The sequence below is a fragment of the Crocodylus porosus genome, unplaced genomic scaffold (genome assembly GCF_001723895.1).
Source record: "Crocodylus porosus isolate Cpor-Errol unplaced genomic scaffold, CroPor_comp1, whole genome shotgun sequence".
In the NCBI taxonomy this organism is placed as follows: Eukaryota; Metazoa; Chordata; order Crocodylia; family Crocodylidae; genus Crocodylus; species Crocodylus porosus.
Window position 1 is genome coordinate 11,245,231 of NW_017728949.1, and position 20,815 is coordinate 11,266,045.

Sequence of the window (20,815 nt, forward strand, 5' to 3'; positions counted from 1 at the left end):
CCCCTCTTCCCCCCCACATTGGAGGGGCTGGGGCCTGGGGGCAGGAGGCAGCTAGTTGGGAGTGAGGGGCACCACCAGCGCCAGAGGGCTGTTTTCTGCTTAAACTATTTACTGGGTTTTGACTGACCAGCAATGTTTACAAATGGGTCCAGGTACAAAAAAGGTTGAGAACCACTGCTCTGTAGTGTATATTTCAACATCAAGCAACAATAATTCTTTCCTTAATGACACCAACTCCAAATATTTTCTTTAAAAAATTGTATTTTCTTTACTACCCCATGCTGAAGGGATTGAAACAATTATCAGTTGGACAAAAAAGTGATGTATTCTGTATCAATATCCTAATTTTAATTTTACTTCTTTTATGTTTTGATTCAGGTTCCAGCAGATGATGACTCTAGTCTCCTAGAAGGTGATGAAGATCTGGCAAAGGCTTTACAGACCATACAGGAGCAATCTGAGGATGCTCAAATTATAGTAAGCTTCCCAAAGGTTTATATTTAGTAAGAATCAATTGGTAATAAAAATGATTTTAAATTGGCTTAAAATGTTGACAGTATTATTTTATTTATTGAATATAATTGTGTACAGAGGATCACAACATAAGTCTCTGGAAAAATAAAAGAGATGTGATAAGACTGTGTCAGACATGAGAACGCACAAATATATTTACATTCCCCACCTTTAAAACACTTCATTTACCTTATTGACTATTCTATTCATAGTTTATATATTCCATGTATTGCATTTAAAGTATATAATAATTCACACCCTTCCCACACCACACTTGGCTAGGATTTTCTTTTCTTATAAATATGAATTGATAAAGAATCATTTAGGCCATTAGTCAGCAAAATAATTACATATCCACTTATGGGCAGATCCAGGAGGGGAGGGCTGACTGCACAGTCCTTGCACAGGGAGCTGTTTGAGCTGCTGCTTTAGTATGGCTTCAGTGCTGCTTGAGTATGGCTCTGACCAACCTGTCAGAGGTGCTGCTTTAGTATAGCTCCAGAACCTAGGGGGTGAATGCTACCACTGCTTGTCTCCCCATCCTCTTGCCCACCACTATATTCAGCAGCAGGGGAAAAGGCTATGTCATTCAACTCCTGGGTTCTGGGGATGCACTGATAAGCCATCGAGCTCTGCTTACTGCCCATGTGCTGACTGCACCCCCTTGCATCTCTAGGATCCATCCCTGTATGCACTTATGTCCTACTAATGCCTATGTTTAATGTTTTTAAATAAAAGTAGGATTACTCTTTTTTTTTAAGTTTAGTAACAGTCTAAATTGACTTGCCAGTTAAATTTTTATAGCCAATTAGCCACTAAATCTCAAATCCTGAAGCACTGTACATATGGTCTGTAGTAACCATTTCTTATCAGTTTAACTTGGCAGGCATCTATGCAGATGCTCCCATAAATAAACATGATTCCTCATGTGCTTAAAATGAAGCACGAGCTGATGTGCTTTGCTGAATCAGAGCTTTATTCGAATTAAATATTATTTAACATTTAGTATTAATTATAGATTTTTTTATATTTACTCTTTGATTTCAAGCCAGTCATAGAAAGGATGGAATTGTGAGTTCAGAAGTTATTTATGTTTTCAGATATATGCTTTATTTCAGTTTATTGGTGTAGTACAGTTGGATAGAAATACGTTTTTCCTCACCATCCATTTTTTCTGACACTGGATACTGGGCAAGATGAACCTATGGTCTGACCCAGTAAATGGTAGTTCTTATGTTCTTATAACTTCATAATTTATTCTGTAAGTTATTACCAGTCTTTCAGTGTTTGGCAAAGGCAAACAAATATAATCATAGAAAATTTAAATAGTTCTCAATAGCAGATCCAAAGAAAGTAACATATTTTATTGTGTGCTTGTAAATAAACTCATCAGATCTGTATTCCTTCCTGAAGCTTAGATGAAAAAAAATGAAAATAAAAACAATCTTTAGTTGTTAAATATTGAAAAACTACCCTTTTTCTAAGTAGTGGTAACACAATAATTTCTAATATTTACTTGCACCTTTCCCCCGCAAAACCAGCTGGTGAAAAATGTAATGTACATTATATGCGAGAAAAGGGATCCCCTTTTCGGGAGCCATGGCAATTAACACTGCCACTGCTTTCCTGCTGCCAATTTTCCAGACCTGTGGGGAGATTGTCCACCCAGATGATATGGCCCCATGTGATTAATTGGGCTGGTGCATGGGCTCAGCCCTGGAGCCAGTGTGCAAGGTCTGAACTGGCATGTTGCCAGCACATAGCTTTGGACCTGGGGTGTGGTTTCAGAATGGATTTGGTGTGCTAAGTCCAACCCAGCATGTGGCTCAGACACAGGCGTATGGTGCCAGACTGAATGTGCTGGAGACAGCTCACGGTGTTAAACTCGGAGCACAGACCTAAACCCAGTAAACCGGTACACTGGGTCAGTTCCCCTGTGGTGTATGGGGCTGGCAGCAGGCTTGGCTCAAGAGCTGCTGCTACTCAGTTACCAGGAAGGACAAACTTTTTTTTTTTTTTTTTCCTTTTCTTACTCTTTTTTTAAATTCAGGCTGCTCTTCTGAAACAAGGTGTGGGCTGTATGTGAAAAAATATGTTTTTTGAAATTCTTCAGAGATCAGATGCAGTTACATCTCTTTGACTATGCAAATTGACATTCAAGGAAAGAGTGGAACAATGGAGATTTTTGTTAGACTATTCATCTTTTGACAGTTTACAATTAGCTAATCTTTCAGCTGTTTCGTAGCTACTGTTTTATTGAGCTGTAAGACTGCCACATATACACACTGGATGTATGAAAACAATAACTTAGATTATATCCTGTATTATCAAAACAGCTGCAGTCTTTACAATTGTTTTAAGCAAGTTGCACCGTATATGGTCAGTTTCAAACTGATTATGATTTTATCTTGTGAAAAGGTTTCTCTTTGCTTTTAGTCTCACTGTTGAGATGTTCTAATTCTTTAAATTGTAAAGCATCATTTTGGAAATGTAAATTGTATTTTCAGGCTTTGGTTGGTATGATTTGCAATGAAAAAAAGAGGTATTTTTTTACCATGCTTGTTAATTGCCTGATTGCTTTCATAATTAAATGTTTACTGTATATTTTATGAGGAGTAACTACTAGATTGTTTAATGCTAATTTACTGGAAAGCCCAGGTGTTGCTGCAAGTGGTTTTGGTGACTCAGCAAGTAGCACTCTTCTTTCTGAATTAATACTTAATCAGTATCCCAACACTAAGTTAAGAAATACTAAAGGTGGCGATGTGTTCTGTATATAATAGAAAGCAAAAACTGAATATTTGTGATCATCAGATTCATCATAAATGTAAATGTGAGCCCTTGTGTCCAGGCTAACTTCCAATTTACATTACTTAATGATTATGTCCTGCCATACCTCCATTTCCTCTGAAGTTTTAGTTTGATCGTTGTACTTTGTTGCTCATCATGGCAAATTGTACACCCAGTTTTGAATTAAAGGCTGTATTTCAATAGTAGGTGGAATTATTTTTATTTTTAAATATTTTTATTAAGAAAATTATAAAGAATGGACATAATTTTATACACAGATCAAATTGAGATCCAAGCATAGAGTAAGCAGAACTTAGAATTCATGGTTAATTATTGTGTCTAAAACATTTATACTTTCTCTTATTGATAAGAATGTCAGGCATAACCGGTAAAATTTGAGAAGAGAAGAAAAACTGTTTTAAAATTTGCTAGCTAATTAGTGGTTTTAAAAACTAAGATCACTATGCACAGAACCAACCAGTACATGTTACTATTTACTATTTTAAGGGAGAGGAAAAAATATAGGAGCACAGATTAAAGTTATGTTCCAGGAAAACATTGTGGAGCAAAAATGTCCTCTTTTGGATCTCTTTTTGAGTATAGTAGAGACAGAGAAAAAGTATATAGGACTTATTGTGCCTCTCTGATCCACTGCTGCCAAGTCTCAACAAGGGAGAAGACCCTAACTTATACCCTGGACATAAGTTCTCCATGGGAACCTGTTGCCAGTGGAGATCATAAGTATTCTCATTGTCCATCCATGACTAAACCATGAGTATAGGTGGCTATACCCTGTACATGAGGGATCGAGAGGATAAAATGAGGGGGAGAGGGGCATGGCTCTCTATGTCAAGGAAAGCTACGCGTCCCTGCAAGTCGACATTGGCACCCACAGTGGACGACTTGAGACCCACTGTTATAATCCGTGGGGAACAAGGCACAGGGATACTATGATGGGGGTCTTCTATAGACTCCCTCCCCAGAGTCAAGACCTTGACCAGAAGTTCACCAGGGAATTAACTGAGGCTGCACAGTCCCAATGTGTGGTTGTCATGGGAGACTTTAACTACCCAGATATCTCATGGGAGGAGCGCTCAGCCAAATCCGAGCGGTTGCAAAGCTTTCTCTCGTGTGGATGACCTCTGTCTGACGCAGGAAGTCTATGGGCTGACGAGAGGTAAAGCGCTGCTCGACTTCATACTGGTAACCAGGGATGACCTAATCAGCAACCTAGCAATTGAAGGGAAGCTGGGTGATCATAAACTGATCACCTTCATCATCTGCCGTAAAGCTGGCAAGTCAGTCAGTAATACAGAAGTCCTCGACTTCAGGAAAGCTGACTTCAACAAGCTAAGGAGACTTGTCAGAGGGGCCCTAAATGGCCACAACCCAATGGAGAGGGGAGTTCAGGACAAGTGGTTGCTCCTTAAGGGAGCAATCCTGGATGCGCAAGCAAAGTCCATCCTGTCTCGGAGGACAGGCAGCAAAAGGGCACAGCAGCTCCATTGGCTCTCCAGGGAATTGGTTGATCTCCTGCATCTTAAAAGGAAGACCTACAAAGGATGGAGGACTGGAACTGCCACCAAGGAGGAATACTCTGCTTTAGTTCGGAATTGCAGAGAGCAAATCAGAAAAGCCAAGGCTGTGATGGAACTCCAGCTAGCTACAAATATCAAGGACAATAAAAAGTCCTTTTTCAGATATGTGGGAAGCTGGAGGAAAAGCAAGGGCAACATTGGACCCCTATTAAACCAGATGGGGCAACTGACAACTGATGCCCAGGAAAAAGCGAACTTGCTAAATGGGTACTTTGCATCAGTTTTTCACCAGTTCCATGGGACAGCCCTGCCCACTATGGGTCAGGGAAGCCCAGGTGAGGGAGATTCCTTGCCCTCCATTGAAGCTGACCTCGTGAAGGAATACCTTGACAGGCTGGATACCTTCAAGTCAGCTGTCCCTGATGGGTTACACCCACGGGTACTCAGGGAGCTGGCAAGCATCATAGCTCAGCTACTGGCATGGATCTTTGAGAGCTCTTTGCGCTCTGGTGAAGTGCCTGATGATTGGAAGAGGGCCAATGTGGTGCCTATCTTCAAGAAAGGGAGGAAAGTAGATCCGGCAAACTACAGGCCCATCAGCCTGACCTCTATCCTGGGGAAGGTCTTGGAAAAGATTATCAAGGAGGCCATCCTTAACAGACTAGCTGAAGGCAATATCTTGAGGGATACCCAGTGTGGGTTTGTTGTGGGTAGGTCTTGCTTGACCAATCTCATTTCCTTTTATGACCAGGTGAGCTATCATCTGGACAAGGGGTAAGAGATCAATGTTGTATACCTCGACTTTAAAAAAGCCTTTGATCTGGTATCCCACAATCACCTCTTGGCTAAACTGGCTAACTGCGATCTACTGGCTGGGGAACTGGCTCCATGGTAGGACCCAGAGGGTGGTGGTTGTTGGGAGCCAATCGTCTTGGTGCGCCGTGACCAGTGGGGTCCCACAAGGCTCTGTCCTAGGGCCTCTTCTGTTTAACATCTTCATCACTGATGTGGACATTGGTGGCAGAAGTGGACCGGCCAAGTTTGCTGATGACACCAAACTCTGGGGTAAAGCATCCACACCTTGATCCAGGCGGATCTGGACAGACTCATGAAATGGGTGGACGAGAACCTGATGGTGTTCAACGCTGAAAAATGCAAGGTTCTCCACCTTGGGAGGAAAAACCTGTACCATGCTTATAGGCTGGGTGGTGCTACGCTGGTTAGCACTAGAGATGAAAGGGACTTGGGGGTCGTGGTTGACCACAAGATGAACATGAGCCTTCAGTGTGATGCTGCAGCTAGTAAAGCAAGCAAAACGCTGGCTTGCATCCATAGATGGTTCTCAAGCAGATCCCGGGACATTATTCTCCCGTTGTACTCGGCCTTGGTGAGGCCGCAGCTGGAGTACTGCGTCCAGTTTTGGGATCCACAATTCGAAAGGGATGTGGAGAAGCTTGAGAGGGTGCAGAGGAGAGCCACGTGCATCATCAGAGGTCAGGAAAACAGACCTTATGATGAGAGGCTGAGAGCCATGCGGCTCTTTATCCTGTAAAAGCGCAGGCTTAGGGATGATCTGGTGGCCACCTATAAGTTTATCAGGGTGCTCATCAGGATCTGGGGGAACTTCTATTCACTAGAGCCCCCCAAGGGATGACGAGATTGAACGGTCACAAACCCTGCCGCAACCAATTCAGGCTGGACATAAGAAAGAATTTCTTCACTGTCCAAGCGCCCAGGGTTTGGAATGGACTGTCACCGGAGGCGGTTCAAGCACCCACTTTGAACACCTTCAAGACACATTTGGATGTTTATCTTGCTGGGATCCTATGATCCCTGCTGACTTCTTGCCCCTGGGACAGGGAGCTGGACTCAATGATCCTCCGGGGTCTCTTCCAGCCCAAATGTCTATGAAATCTATGAAATTTTTCACCTGTATCATGGGGATGTGATGGCACCTGGCACAGATGCAATTATGCCGGGGGAGAGTTTTCCTGGACAGGGGGATATTTTTGCTAGCCATCTATATCTTTATCCTCATTTGTCCAAGTCAGGGATCACCAGCCTGTGGAATCTGTGCCACATGTGGCAAGGGCTGTCTCTGGGTGTGGGACATGGGTCAGGGTTGCGAACCCAAGAACATTTTTTTTTAAACTGACAATCTTCAACCTTTTTACATGCAACCAAACTTTTTTACTGACACATTTTTTTACATAATATTACATAATTTATTTCAAATTAGTATGAGCACACACTCAGGGAATCCATAAAGAGGTCTGCCTCCCACTTCCTTGAAGGGGACATACTGTTGGGGGTTCCTGAGAAGTCTGGTGCAAAAGGAATTAGGAGTCCTGTGGGCTGGTTCTGTGTCCTCCCAGAGCCTGCAGCTGCCACCTTAGCCCCTATGTCCTGGGCTGCCCAAGAGGTGCTGTGACGTGCAGACAGTGACAGACCCCAGCTCCAGGATGAGCCCTGTGGGGAGTGCTCCAGCTCATGATGCTCTTTGGGGAGCCTGTGCAATTGTGGGTAGGGGAACTTGGGCTTGCTGCTTTGGTAGCTGTCTTTTTCTGGTGGCTCAGGTTCTGGCATCTGTCCTCTATCCTTGAAGTATCCTTACCTCCCAGGCTGTGCTGGCAGGCTCTGTGTCCAGCCTCTGGGGCACCCTGCTCATCTTTCTGGCTACTTTTGTGCTACCTGCTCTACTGCAGGGGGCATGTACTTTGCAAGGTGTACAGGAAAAAGGGAGAACTGGAGCGCAGTATAGGGACTCTCCAAGCCCTGTTCTCTGTGACTGGACACACTCCCTGCCATTCATGTCCAGCCTAACCTGTCTCCTCCCCTGTGAGAACAAAGCACTAGGAATTCTCTTTCCATGCATATGCTGAGACTCAAACATTATCTCGTTGCAAAGGTCCTAGTGGACAGCAGCAGTGGGGAGCAGGGTTGCTAACCAACCATAATTTTTATGCACATTGAAATATTTTTTTGGATAAGTGTTTTTAACTACTTTTTTTTATGGACTGTCCATACATTTTGACAGTGGGCAACCCTGCACGTGGCAGATCAGGGAGAGGGCAGGCAGCATTGGGCAGAAAGTAGAAAGCAGCAGATTTGGGAAGAGGGGATCAGAGTGGCACTCAGGGAGAATGTGAAGCTGATTTGTGATGCTGCTGCATCTGCTGAAAAGATTTTTTTTGGTTATAGTGCTTGTCTGAAGCTGATGTTTTAGCCAATGCAATATAATGTGTTTGCTAATCACAGAGTATAAATGATTTCTGATCAAAAGCAAGAGTTGTTTTCTATATGTAAATTAATATACTTTTCATAACATTATGCTCCTTCTCATTTGTTTGTTTTTTTCTCTTTAAATTCTACTTCTTTTGTAGTGCATAAAGAAAAGAGAATTATGATGCTTCACTGTGTGTATTTTTGTTAGATTTTCATGTAAGAATTCTGTGTAGCATTTTAGATGGTTCCTCACCTCTTTTACACGTAGATTCAGAGCCTCTACTATACAATTTTATATCAAAGCAAGTACCTCTGCAATACCTTATTCTGTAGATACATCTAGTACTATTACATTTTCGGATCTTACTTTATTTTTTAGGGATCCCAGTTGTCAGTTTAAAGCTGGTTTTTTTTAGTCTTCCCATGTTGATTTGATTTGTAGTTTGTTTGGTCTTGCTGTTAAAAATTCTACATTTTCTCCATTGTTTCTTTCATATCTGCTTCCAGCTGAGTGAGTTTTGCAAAGAATCTCTCAATTTTATTTTCCAAAGAAGATAAGGCAACACAAAATATATTTTTTTAATTTAATGATGTTCATCAATCCTTGAACAGAAAATTCCTCTAAGTATCAGCAGATGGTACTGTAGGGAGGCCCTAGCTTTAAGGGAGCCCTTCTTACTGTGCTTGTTTATTAGGTGGTTTGCTGTCACCAGAATCGGCACTTTTTAGATCGTGATGACATTTTTGCAGTTTTCATTCAGTAAGCAATAATAAACAAAGACCTTACAATGGATAAATAAGCAGAAGATCTTTTAGGATGTTTCTGCTTGTCTATTGACTTATATGGCCTTCATCTATGTCATAAGCATATGGTTACTTTTCACTTAAATGCATTTTATGGTCACACTGTATATATGAAGCAGGGAGAAGTAGTTATCGCTAGATAGACATTTCTCATTCTGAAATTTTTGTGAATCACATTGCAATTGGTAAGGTGGGCTGTGGATTAAAAAATTATGAGAATTACTGCAATAGATGCTTCCTATCCTTTTGCAGTTCTCTGCTCAAACTTCAGTTTCTGAAATAAGATATTTACTACACCATAACTACAGGATGGGTGGTGGTCCAGTGGCTGGCACAGCATCTGAATGGGACCTGGGGGTCACAATCACAATTGACTGGAAGATGAACATGAGCCAACAGTGCAATGAAGTCACCACCAGGACAAATAGAACTCTGATGTGCATCGGCCGATGTGTTGCCAGTAAATTCATGGAGGTGCTTCTCCCTCTGTACTTGGCATTGGCAAGGCTGCAGCTGGAGTACTGTGTCCAGTTCTGGACACCACACTTCAGGAAGGATGTGGATAAGCTTGAGAGGGTACAGAGAAGGGCCACCCATATGATTAGGGGCTTGGAGGATAAGCTCTATGAGGAGAGACTCCAGGAACTGGGTCTGTTCAGTCTGAGTAAGAGAAGAGTGAGAGGTAACTTGATAGCCACTTGCAAGTATGTCAGGTCTGAGCACCAAGATCTAAGGGAACAACTCTTCAGGAAGGCACCCCTTGGAAGGACGAGAACCAATGGGCACAAGCTAATAGAAGGAAAATTTAGGCTAGACATAAGAAATAAGTAATTTTCTATAAGGGTACCAAAGGTAGAACCTGTAACACACTCTCAGCAGAGGTGGTGCAGTCGCCATCCTTGGAGGTGTTCAAGATGAGACTGGATAAGCACTTTGAGCCCAATATCCTCCTGCCCATGGCAGGGGACTGGACTTGATGGTTTTGCAGATCCCTTCTGGTCCTTTGATTCTATGATTCTAAGTATAAAATACATGGTAGTGTCCATTAAATGCAGTCCACCCCAGTGCCCACTCTTTTTTCAAGCCATGATGAGTCATATGCTTGAGTCATATGCAATGACTTCCTCTTCACTCCCACAGTTGAGCTGCACCTTCCTCTCCCATTTCCAGTGATTCCTGTTTCTTTACCAGCCTTATACGTCTGGGAAGCATCACCAAGCGGTTTACCCAAAATCCTTTTATCGCCCTCTCTCTGTTTCATGTAATTAGTGTGCCCTGGCTGCCCACAAAGTGGAGCTGGACTAGGTTACCCAAAATGCTTCAACTATATATAAATTTTTGGAGGAACTGAGGACTCATGACAAGAACACCTAGTTCTAGTTGTGAGTAGGGGGCTAATTAGCACATGGATCCTTTGTGGGTGGATATCTGGAGTACACAAACATACTGAGCAGTAGTAAGGTATGGGGTCACCACGGCTTGAAATGCTGCTGACACTGCTGGAGCCCAGCCCAGTGAACAATATAGTAAATCATGAGCCTTTTGGCTTTGGATTAATATCAAGCATAGTTTGTGCTATATATATGTGAAGGTGCTCAAGTGCTGCTTAAAAGTGTGTTGATGGAGTACCTGTGCTAAAACTTGCAACAGTTTAAAAAAAGGTAGCATGCATCAGTTCTGGATAAGCTAAGTCTATGAGTACCATATGCAAATTACTACAGCTGTGTTTAATTTCAAAGTATAGTGTTTTCAAGTTTGCTCCTCACTTCCATGTGCTCACAGAGAGTAGAGTCTGACAGAAAGAAGAGGGGGCAGGGGCTGCAGGGGGAAGACGTTGGAGGGAGGCAGAGGGGAAGGTGGCTAACTTACTCTCCAGATTTATTTTCCCTCCTGTGTCAATGGGAAGGGGATAAATTCAAGGCAAACCTCCAATAATTATATCATACACCTCAAAAATTATAACTAACTAGTCATTTGCCCATCAAGAATGATGGGCGGGGAGCAGATGGAGACGGAGCACTGTGTTCCCCACACAGTCTGGGCCTGCTCCCTCCTTCCCTCCTGCCGCTTGGGTTCCGGGCCTGCTCCCCTCTTCCCTGCTGCGGCAGCAGGGGGAGGGGAGGAGTGGGCCCAGGCCTGATGCTGGGCTGTGGGGGGGACTGGGCCCAAGGTTCGGGAGAAGTCACCCTACTGCAGCGGGGGGAGCAGCGGGCCCAGGCCAGTGTGGCAGTGATGGGGGACAGGAGGAGCAGGCTTGAGGCCAATATGCGGGGGGGAGGGAAGGAGTGGGCCTGGGCCCAAGGTGGGGAGGAGGCCCACTTTTCCCCTCCCCCTGTTGCTGCCTCATTGGGCCAGGCCCAGTGCACCCCTCTGGCCATGGCAGGTCCACTCCACACCCCCCTCAGGCCTGTTCCCCCACATTTGCATTGGGCCCAGGTTCACTCCTCTCCTCCCGCCCACTGCCTCTTTCCACACCCCCACTATGGTGTGCCTGTTTCTCCCCCCCGTGTCGGGCCTGCTCCTCCCCCTATCGCTGCCGTGTCAGCTCTGCAGGTGGTGACAACAGAAGGGGGGAGGGGCGGCCCAAGGCCAGTGCCAATGGCCTTGCCCCCCCTCCATGGTGTCCCGACCCCACTATCCCCCCATACTGCCGCCAAAAACCTCCAAGGAACAAGGAGGGGGGGCAAGGCCAGCTCCAGTGACCTCTTTTCCCCCACCACTCCATCATCGTCACCCCCAGGGAGCAGGGTGGGGTGGTGAGGCCAGCTGTGCTGGCCTCGTCCCACCCTACTCCATGCCCACCATCATGGCAGCGCTTCCCCACCCTGCCACCTCCTGTCCCAATGCTGTATTCACACTCTGATTGGTTGTTTCAGTCAGCCAATCACAGTGCAAACAAAGCATTATGGACAGACAGACAGACATATAAAGGCTTTTATCCTATTGGAATTTATACGTTTTCCATATATAAAATCTAAATACGGTACAAGAAAACTCTACTGAGCATTTTCTTAATGTCATGAGGATAAAAGAAGCATAGAAAGGAAGCTGTTGTATGGCCACTTCATTTCTACAATTAAAGACTAGACCTTTATGATGTGACATATCTCAAAAGACTCAAAATATGTGGGACTTTATATTTAGCCTTAAACATATAGTATTATTTATCATGGACTACTGCACATAATTAAGGCAGGATCTTTCAAATGCAATTGATGCTACATATTTAAAGTTAAATAGGCAGTTTGAACTACAGCAAAATGTATGAACTTTTCATAGCCACTTTGTGCTTTACAAAAACAATTTGTAAACCCCCTGGGTCTTGCTGGCTGGTAGCATTCTGTGTGAAACACATGTCTGAAATAACTTGTCGCTGCCACCCCCAGCTTTCCCACTGTCTCTCCTCTGGCTTTTTGACATTTATTTCAGGTTGTGGTTATTGGTCCAGAGCCCAGTTCAGAGCATGGGGTCAGAGGTGTGGCTACAGTATGGGGCTGAGGTCACAAACCACATTGGCCCTGTGTGTAGTGTCAAATTCACAGACTGGACCTGGACCATGGACTGTTCCCACACCAGTCATCTGGTCCATAGGGTCAAAAGATTGGGGACTGCTGTGTTAGTGCTTAGACTAGTTTCTGTTATGTGCTGTGTTCTTTCTTACCCTTTCCCCATGGGGAGAAGTGCTTTCAGTGGAGTGTCTTGTTTTGAGAAGGTGCATTAGTGGGAGCTTGTGTTGCTGCAGAGACAAACTGTGGCATTCTGCACTAGCTGGACATCCCTTTATCACATTTCTCTAGTCTAACCAAGAGGTGATGAAGGTAGGAACAATTGTGGCCAGATTATCATCCACCAACATGGCATGTGATCTCTTAGGGAGAAATTACACATTAGAGTTATCAGGTGCTAGTTGTAAAGAATATTAGTTTGTTTTAAGGTGAGCATGTGCTAGTGGTCAGTGGCACATTAAGGTTTAATACCATCTCTAACATGCATTGCTCAGACCTGTTACTAGAGGGCTGGAGAACAGAGCTGTGGCTAGGGCTGTACGTCTGTTGCACGCCTGCCTTGCTTGCCTCTAGGGGCATGTCCAGATGAATGTGGCCAAGCAGTATGTGGTGTGGCAAACACATCTGCAGCACCACATACTGCACAGTCAGTTGTTCTCTGCGCTGCAGAGGCATACTGCTCATGCATTCGCTGCTTGGATTTATTTTTCCAGATTTTGTTTTGACCCCTGCATATCCAGGGGTCAAAAAAACCCACAGGGAAAAAAAAAAGATCAGTGCATACACAGGCAGTGCACACAGCTGAAACGCGCAGCTGGGCTGCCTGGAGCCATGCTCCATCTTCTGACCAGGCTCCATATGGCAGGATTGCCACAGCTGCAGCCCTGGGAAGACCCCAAGACCCCAGGCAAGGCTGCTGGGGCCAGCACAGTACTGGCCTCAGCCTCCTCTACCACTCTGGGGTCACTTGCTGTGTGCCAAAGCAAGCTTTCCCCAGGAACAAGTGGCTGTGGCTTTCCCCAGGGACAAGTGGCTGCAGTGCAAGGTGCACCACTGCTACTTGTCCCCAGGGAACCAAATATCTGTGCTTTTGTGGATGTAGCTTAGGAGTCTTAAAGTTATGCCATTTTGTGCAAGAATTATCTTTGAGCTGTGCTACCTAGCTCGAGTTAAGTTAACTTCTGGCTGTTTTCTTTTGAGAGAAAACCACAGATTTGTGATCTTCCAGCATCTTTGTGGGACTCCACATCTGATGATTCAGTGTAGCCTTTTTTTGGTACAAAAATCCAGGAAGAATTAAGACCATTTTAATGCATCACATTGGATGCCTATCACTTCCTTCAGGTCAGACACTAAAGTAGTTTGAGTTCCTCATCCTTGTCTCTGAATAGAGCTGGAGCCAGGTCCAGCATATTAACTTCAGTTAGATGAGCTTGTATCTGACTTTTGGATTGATTATGAGCTTGCTCAGGAATAAGTGTCTTGCTGCAGGGTGTAGTGGACTACAAAACCAGTTACTGGGGAGTAACTAATTGATTAAAGGCTGGAAGGAAGAAATTAATCTAAGACTAATAAGTGGCTCTAAGGACTCAATGGTATAACAAAGATATTGTAGTAAATAGAGATGAATTTCAAAGAAGCAACCATAGCAAACTTCAGTTTTCAAGCAATGAATTCCTTTTTTAAAAATGATGCATACATTTAATGGAAGTTCCACCTGGGGAGTTTGTGTTAGTACAGAATATTTTCCTTTAGTATCTATTTGCCTTTAATATTTTTTTTCATTTCATTTCATTATAATTTGTCTTGTTTTTTATTGTAAGCAGCCCTGAATCTTTTTTGGGAGGGTAGTGTGGAAATCTAATAAATGTTTGTCTTAAGGACTTTGGCATGCAAGTATTGTACAATAAAAGATGATTTCACAAACAAAGGGCAAAATAATTAACCAAAGTACTTGTTGTCTATGTTCAGTTCTCACCATTTATTTTTAAATTCTCAGGAATGTAAATAGATAGGTGTTGTTTCAGTCAATGAAGGAGAAAAGAACATGACGAACAGAGGATTTGCTTTGTTTTCTTCATTGTTTCTAGAGTCAATAAAAAGTTTATAGTATCTTTGTAATAGGATGGTAGACTGGGATGTGCTCTGTTTGTTCTAAACTCTTCTGAATCTCTGAGAAGAGCCCCATTGAACAATTGTGTGCTGTAATTTTCTGTGACCACTATGGTATATTTTACCAGGGGATCCTTTTCATCTCCATATATACCTTAGGTGGTCCCCCTTCTTGCTTTTCAATCTCACTTTAAAGCGTTAGTTGGTGCAAGTGGCAAAGCTAGGTCTCAAATTACTAAATATGCACATGGATATTTCTTTGCATCTGAAAAATAAGAAACCATATATAAAAGTTTTCCAAATTTACTATAGCTACCCCTTAACTTGTATCCTTAACAGAAGCAGTGTAGACTCTTTACACTCTTCTATTCTAGTGGTTATTGGATAGACAGAGCCATGGGGGATGGTTTATTGACAGAGAAAAGAGGTTCCTGTATCTCTTACAGGTTCAGCACATCATTTCAATAACAGATATTGGATTTTCATTTCAGGCTCAGCAATTGGTTCTAACTTCTAAGCATTCAGTATCTGAAATACCGGAAGCTGTGGATGACTTTCTTTGCAATTTCCTAATCAGAATGAGGATGGCTAGAACCCTTGACTGCTTCCAAACTGAAAGGTAACATTTTTTAAATGTCCATCTTTCTTTGATGTCCCTAAACCAGTCAGCTGTTCCTGCAAGTATTAGTTAGAGGGCAGTCCTTGGAAAAATTTGACTATTTGCCTTACTTGGGTAGCCACCTTCCCTAAAAAGTAAACACAGACTATAATATTCATCATTGGATAAAATCTTCCAGTGTTGCCTTTGGACATCTCTGAAATGATGTCTTTGTTGATCATGACATCAAAATCCAAATCAAACTTCTTGTCTATCAGGTTAGCTTCTGTCGTATGGTTGTGAAACTTGGATGACATATCCAAAGCATCTGTAAGCTTAGGAACATTACCACCCCTATCAGCAGTGTCAAGGGGTGCACTGATAAAGATTTTTTTGTCCAATACCCGTGTCTGATTATTAACCGGTCATATCAGCCCAACCTATCCAATAGCCAATAAGTAGCCCAGCAGCTTGGAGAGCAGTATCTGGCCCGTCAGTCTGTGGAGTGGAAGGGGTATGGGACAGGGAAGGAAAGAGCGTGGGGGGGGCAGATCGAGGCCCCCATGATGAGGGAGGGAGTGGGGCAGGGGCAGGCAGTACCCAGCCTGGAGCAGGGCACGGGGTGGAGCTGCAGACATCTTCTCCAGGGAACGTGGGGAAGGTGGGCAGCTCCCCACCAGTGTGTGCACCTACTAGGGAGGCATGGGGGCATGTGGCTCCTGGATTTGTGCACAGAGCAAGGACAAGTTGCCTGATGCAGGCTCAGGGCTGTGGGCTGCACCAGCCTTTTCCTCATGGGGGTGGTTCTGGTCTGACGCTGCACTCAGGGTGGGCAGTGGTGCTAGGAGGGTGGGTGGGGCTGTGGGGTGGCTACAGAGAATTTTGAGATGGTTGTAGCCCATCCTGTGGCCCCCCCTCCCAGCACTGCCACTGCCACCAGCCTTGAGCACAGCCCTGACCCAGCCCCTGTGCCAGGAAGAGGCAAATGCATCCCCTGACCCCAAGCCTGCAGTGGGCAGCTAACCCTTGCCCCACTCACAAATCCGGGAGACACATGCCTCCCTGCGGGGGTGTGAGTAGTGGTGTGGAACCGCCCTCCTCCCTGTCTGCCTGTGCCCCCCAGATGAACCACTCCTGGCTCTGTCCTGCTCCTTGCCCCACCCCATCTGGGCAGTGCCTGCCCTTGCCTCAGCCCCACTCCCTCCCTCACCATGGGGACCTTGATCTGCCTCCCACCATGCCCCTTTTCTCCCTTGTGCACCTTCCCCTCAGACTTACTGGCCACATGCTGGTCTCCAAGCTGCTGGGCTGCATTTCTGGCTGCATGTATGTTGCAGCTGTGCACTTGCATGTGGCATTTATCAGTGACATTATTAGCTACGCTGGCCAAAGAAAGCCAATTGCCAATAATGTCAAGTTTTCTTTTATTGATGCTGATCTGATATGGACTGATATATCAGTGCACCTTTAGCAATGTCTTTGGAAAATTATCCGTATCAGTTGGAAAGACAGAAAAATGAAAGTGAGCATCCTGGCTTAAGCAGATACTATCAGCATTGACGCCAGCTTTGTTGAAGAGGAGGTGTCATAAGGCTGCCTGACAACTGGCTTCCAAAATAGGTCCTTTACTCTCAATTCACCAACTTTCACTGCTCTAGATGTAGGCAAGCTGAGAAAAATGGGATATTAAAATCAGTACCTGGGAGACTGAAGCACCGAATTGTCTCTACTGGCACAATGATATATAACAAGGCATTGATTGTTTCGAGTAAATTTGCCTCACTGGGGATTAGGGATATAAATATTGTTTTAAAATGATTTGTTTAACCTCCACTAATTATATCAGTTTAATGGTTAACCGATAACACAGAAGCTAGGTTACAGCTGCTCCTGGGAGCCACAAGCCAGCCAGACAACAGAGCCCATGTGAACCCCTGTGCAGCAGGGAGGGAGGGAGCACCTATGAACAAGCAGCTAATTGCTTGATTGATGAGTCATTAGGCTAATTGCTGTTTTCCTCTTAGGCTATGGGCACTAGTCCCCCTCCCTTCCTTCTTGCTCTTTCCTCCTCTCTCCCTCCCTCCCTCCTGTTTGCCCTGCTGCCTTTCAGTTCCTGCTGGGGCACTGTAGGGCTTCCCTTCCCTGACAGACTGTGATTTGTCCTGTGCTAAGCGATAACTGGGAAGCTAACTGGTTATCATTGGGCTTATTATGGTTAATCATTTAGCCTTGTACATCCCTCTGAGGGAGGCAGATAGATTAGAGCAGGGGTCAGCACACTTTGGCACGTGTGCTGAGCATGGCACGCGAGGCCATTTTGCTTGGCACGCTGCAGCCAGCCCCAGCTCTGCTGGGAGCAGCCCGGAATCCCGGCTGGCAGCAGCTCCCCAGAGCTGGGGCTGGCTGCAGCCAAGAGGCTCCAAACAGCTGTGCCGGGCTCCGACATCAGCACTGCACCAGCGCATGCAGGCATGCCTTGGAGTGGGTGGTGTGGGAGTGGCCTGAGGCAGTGCAGCCCTGGTCTCTCCCCTGCTCCCAGCATGGAAGTAATGAGGCCAGCACAGCTATTTGTAGACAGCCCGGGCTCTGGGCAGCTGCAGCAAGCAGCGGGCAGACTACAACCAGGTGCGCTGGGCTGCACAGCTCCGGTATCAGCACGGAGCACCACCAGCACGGAGCTGATACTGGAGCTGTGCAGCCCGGCACAGCTGTTTGCACTCTGCCTGCTGCTTCCTGCAGCTGCCCAGAGTCCAGGCTGGCTCCAGACAGCTGCGCTGGGCTCATCACCTCCGTGCTGGGAGCGGGGGAGAGACCAGGGCTGCGCTGCCTCAGGCCCCTCCCCCTCCCGGCACTCCAAGGCGCGTCTACACGGGACAATGTGGAGCTGATGCCGGAGCCCAGCACAGCTGTTTGGAGCATCCCAGCTGCAGCTGGCCCCGCCTTTGGGGAGCTGCTGCCAGCCGGGATCCCAGGCTGCTCCCAGCAGGCAGCTGGGATGCTGCAAGCCCTGCTGGGTGCATCCTGGACTCCAGTAGCTACCCAGAGCTGGGGTAGCTGCTGGCAGTCACAGAGCCCAGGCTGTGGGGCAGGGGCTTTGACTGGGGGCAAGGGGCAGTAGGGCTTATATTAGATCCAAGTTTTCCAAACAGTTAAAATCTTATCAGTAGGCATCAACCATATTCATGGTGGAAGTAGAGTATGCAGCCGCTCCTTTAATCTTGCATAATCCCCCATGCACACCTCATGCCTCTCCCCCCCACCGCAATTAATGGGGAACCCTGCTACTCCCTCCTGATCTGCAAGGAAGCTAAAATCATGGTTTTAAACATGGCACCAATTTTGCCTCCAAGCCAGTCATCAGAAAAACAGGGCCATCCAGGGCCTCTCAGCCAATCAGCAGCAGAAGGCAAAAATGGCACCATATTTAAAAGGGCAGTTTTTAATTCTCTGCTGATTAGGAGTGAGCCACAAGCAGGGCCCCTCCACCAATTAGTGGGGGATAGGAGCACAGGAGGTTAGATGAACATCTTCCTGGGGTCATTTGACCCCAGTATTCTTTCCTGCCATGGCAGGGGGTCGGACTAGATGATCTGCTCAGGTCCCTTCCGACCCTATAAACTATGAAACTATGAAACTAGGAGAACCTGCAAGATTAAAGGAGCCACAGTGCACTCCACTTCCACCATGAATTTAGTAGGTCCCTACTTAGCTCCCCTTTTTGCCCTGAAGAGAAGAGACCAGAATTCCAAAAGTGCCAGAAATGGCATACTTCCGTTGTTCTAATTTTTGAAAATCAAGATACTTATTTCAGTGCTGAGTATATATGAAAACAGTTGAAGTTTCTTTGTCTAGATGTTTTCTGTAATGTGTCATTGAATCGTTACCTCAGATGTTGTGTCTGAATGATCACAATTTTTATTACTTTTATCACTTACAAAATTAGTGATCATAATTTTCTATTTCATGGAATCGTATAAAAGTAGGGGTGAAAGGGAATTCTGGGCTAGGGACAGACATTCAAAAACCCTGAATCGATTTAATCTTTGTAGGTTAATCTTACCTGGTTAGGCTGAACCAGTTTGTAACCATAGAGACATCCCCTCCGGACTGAAGAAATGCAGTGCCTCAGGCTAGAAGGTGGGGAGTGCTAGAGCACCCCTCCCTCTCTTTCACAGAGCTGACCTGAGGGGGGGCGTGGCCAGGCCCCAGCAAGACGCCCTGATTAGGAAGGGTCCCCCCTTCACTGCTCTTGACTACCCCGGCAGGAGCATTTATTAGCCCATCAAGAAAACAAAAGCCTCTCTTGTTAGTTCAAGTTCTTCTTAAATAACTTTTTACAAGGAAGGAACAGAGAGACATTACCAGCTACCTGTTGATTAGGTCCAAAAAGCCCTAAGCAGACACTGTCCTGTCTGCCTTTGTCCTGTCTGCCTTACACAGACACCTCTCAGCATTAGCCAGCATACCTCATGCTGACTACCGTCCGTGATGTGGGAAAGGGGAGGGAGAATCCCTGCTTGAGCAGGGAGTAGTGTGGCGGGGTGGGCACGAGGAAGCCAGGCAAACGCTGCTGTGCCTCCTGCCTCTGGTAGAGCTCCAGCCAGGGAGCAGAGGGCCTGCTCAGGTCTCTGGAGCAGAGACCCTACCTGTGGCTGCCAAGCCTCTGGGATGCCGGGGGTCTCTGGTTTAAGTTAAAGGGATCTGGGATAGGCATTGCATAAACCGGTTTGACCCAAATCAGTTATGTCTCATACTATATTTAGCCAGGTTTATTTCAAACCGGTTTCAGTCATTTTCAAACTGGTTTACATGCACTGAGAAGTGTTTGTGTAAGGCAGACAGGATAAAGGCAGACAGGACAGTGTCCATTTAGAGCTTTTTGGAGCTAATCAGAAATAGGTTTGAACCAGTTTCTGAACACTTAACCAGTTTATATGTAATGTCTGTCCCTAGCTCTAGTGGTCATCTAGTCCAACTTCTTGCTAGAGGCGGGAACATCCCTATCTAAACCATCCCATAAAAATCTTTGTCTAACTTATTACTAAAACTACACAGTCAACCTTGTCAACGAGCCACAAGCCAGTGCCCTAACTCACAGGAGGTAAAGCAGGGGATAACAGCTGTCAGTTTTCTGTCGCTACAGGGGTTGTTAAAATACATCTGAGAAATCCAAGGAAGGGGGCCACACACCCTGCTACAGAGGAAGGCAAAAAACCCACACAGTCTGTACACAGACCCGGTCTAATTAAAGCGCCCAGAGCATCTTATGTGTCAGCATCCCTGAGCTGAAAAATGGCAGTGGGGGCACTTTAACTAAAGCTCGTTGAATGAATGTATATAGGTGCCCTTTGGGTTTTAGTCCCAGCAGCAGCATTGGCACATCCTAGTCAAAATCCTCAGCCTGAGGTGCAGCCAACCCCCAGTGCTTCTCAGGAAGGCAAACCATTCTCTCCCCCCTGATAGATGTAGTAACACGGAGGGAAAAATGTTCCTTCCCAGTTCCATGTGGCAACTAGCAAAGCCCAGAAGCGTGGGAAATACCCAGAGCGTAGCATGGGCATAGCTACTCTCTAGACAAGCTGACCAATGCTTGTCCAACCTCAAACTTCCCTAGGTAGTATATTGCACTGCCTCACTATTCTAACAGTAAAGAAGATTTTCTAATAACCAATCTAAACTGACTTTGCTACAATTTCAAGCCATTGGTCCTGTTCTGTTCAGCAAGAAAG

At 45.4% G+C, this 20,815-nt stretch overlaps 1 protein-coding gene across 2 annotated transcripts in view; it reads left to right on the top strand.

Annotated features, from left to right (window-relative positions):
- SPAG16 (sperm associated antigen 16) overlaps window positions 1-20,815 on the top strand; it is a 924,455-nt gene that overhangs the window by 4,617 nt on the left and 899,023 nt on the right. For both annotated transcript variants that reach the window (XM_019554226.1, XM_019554228.1), the window contains exons 3-4: window positions 379-477; window positions 14,980-15,107. In XM_019554226.1, the coding sequence (XP_019409771.1) occupies window positions 379-477; window positions 14,980-15,107 (227 nt within the window). The remainder of the gene's footprint in view (window positions 1-378; window positions 478-14,979; window positions 15,108-20,815) is intronic.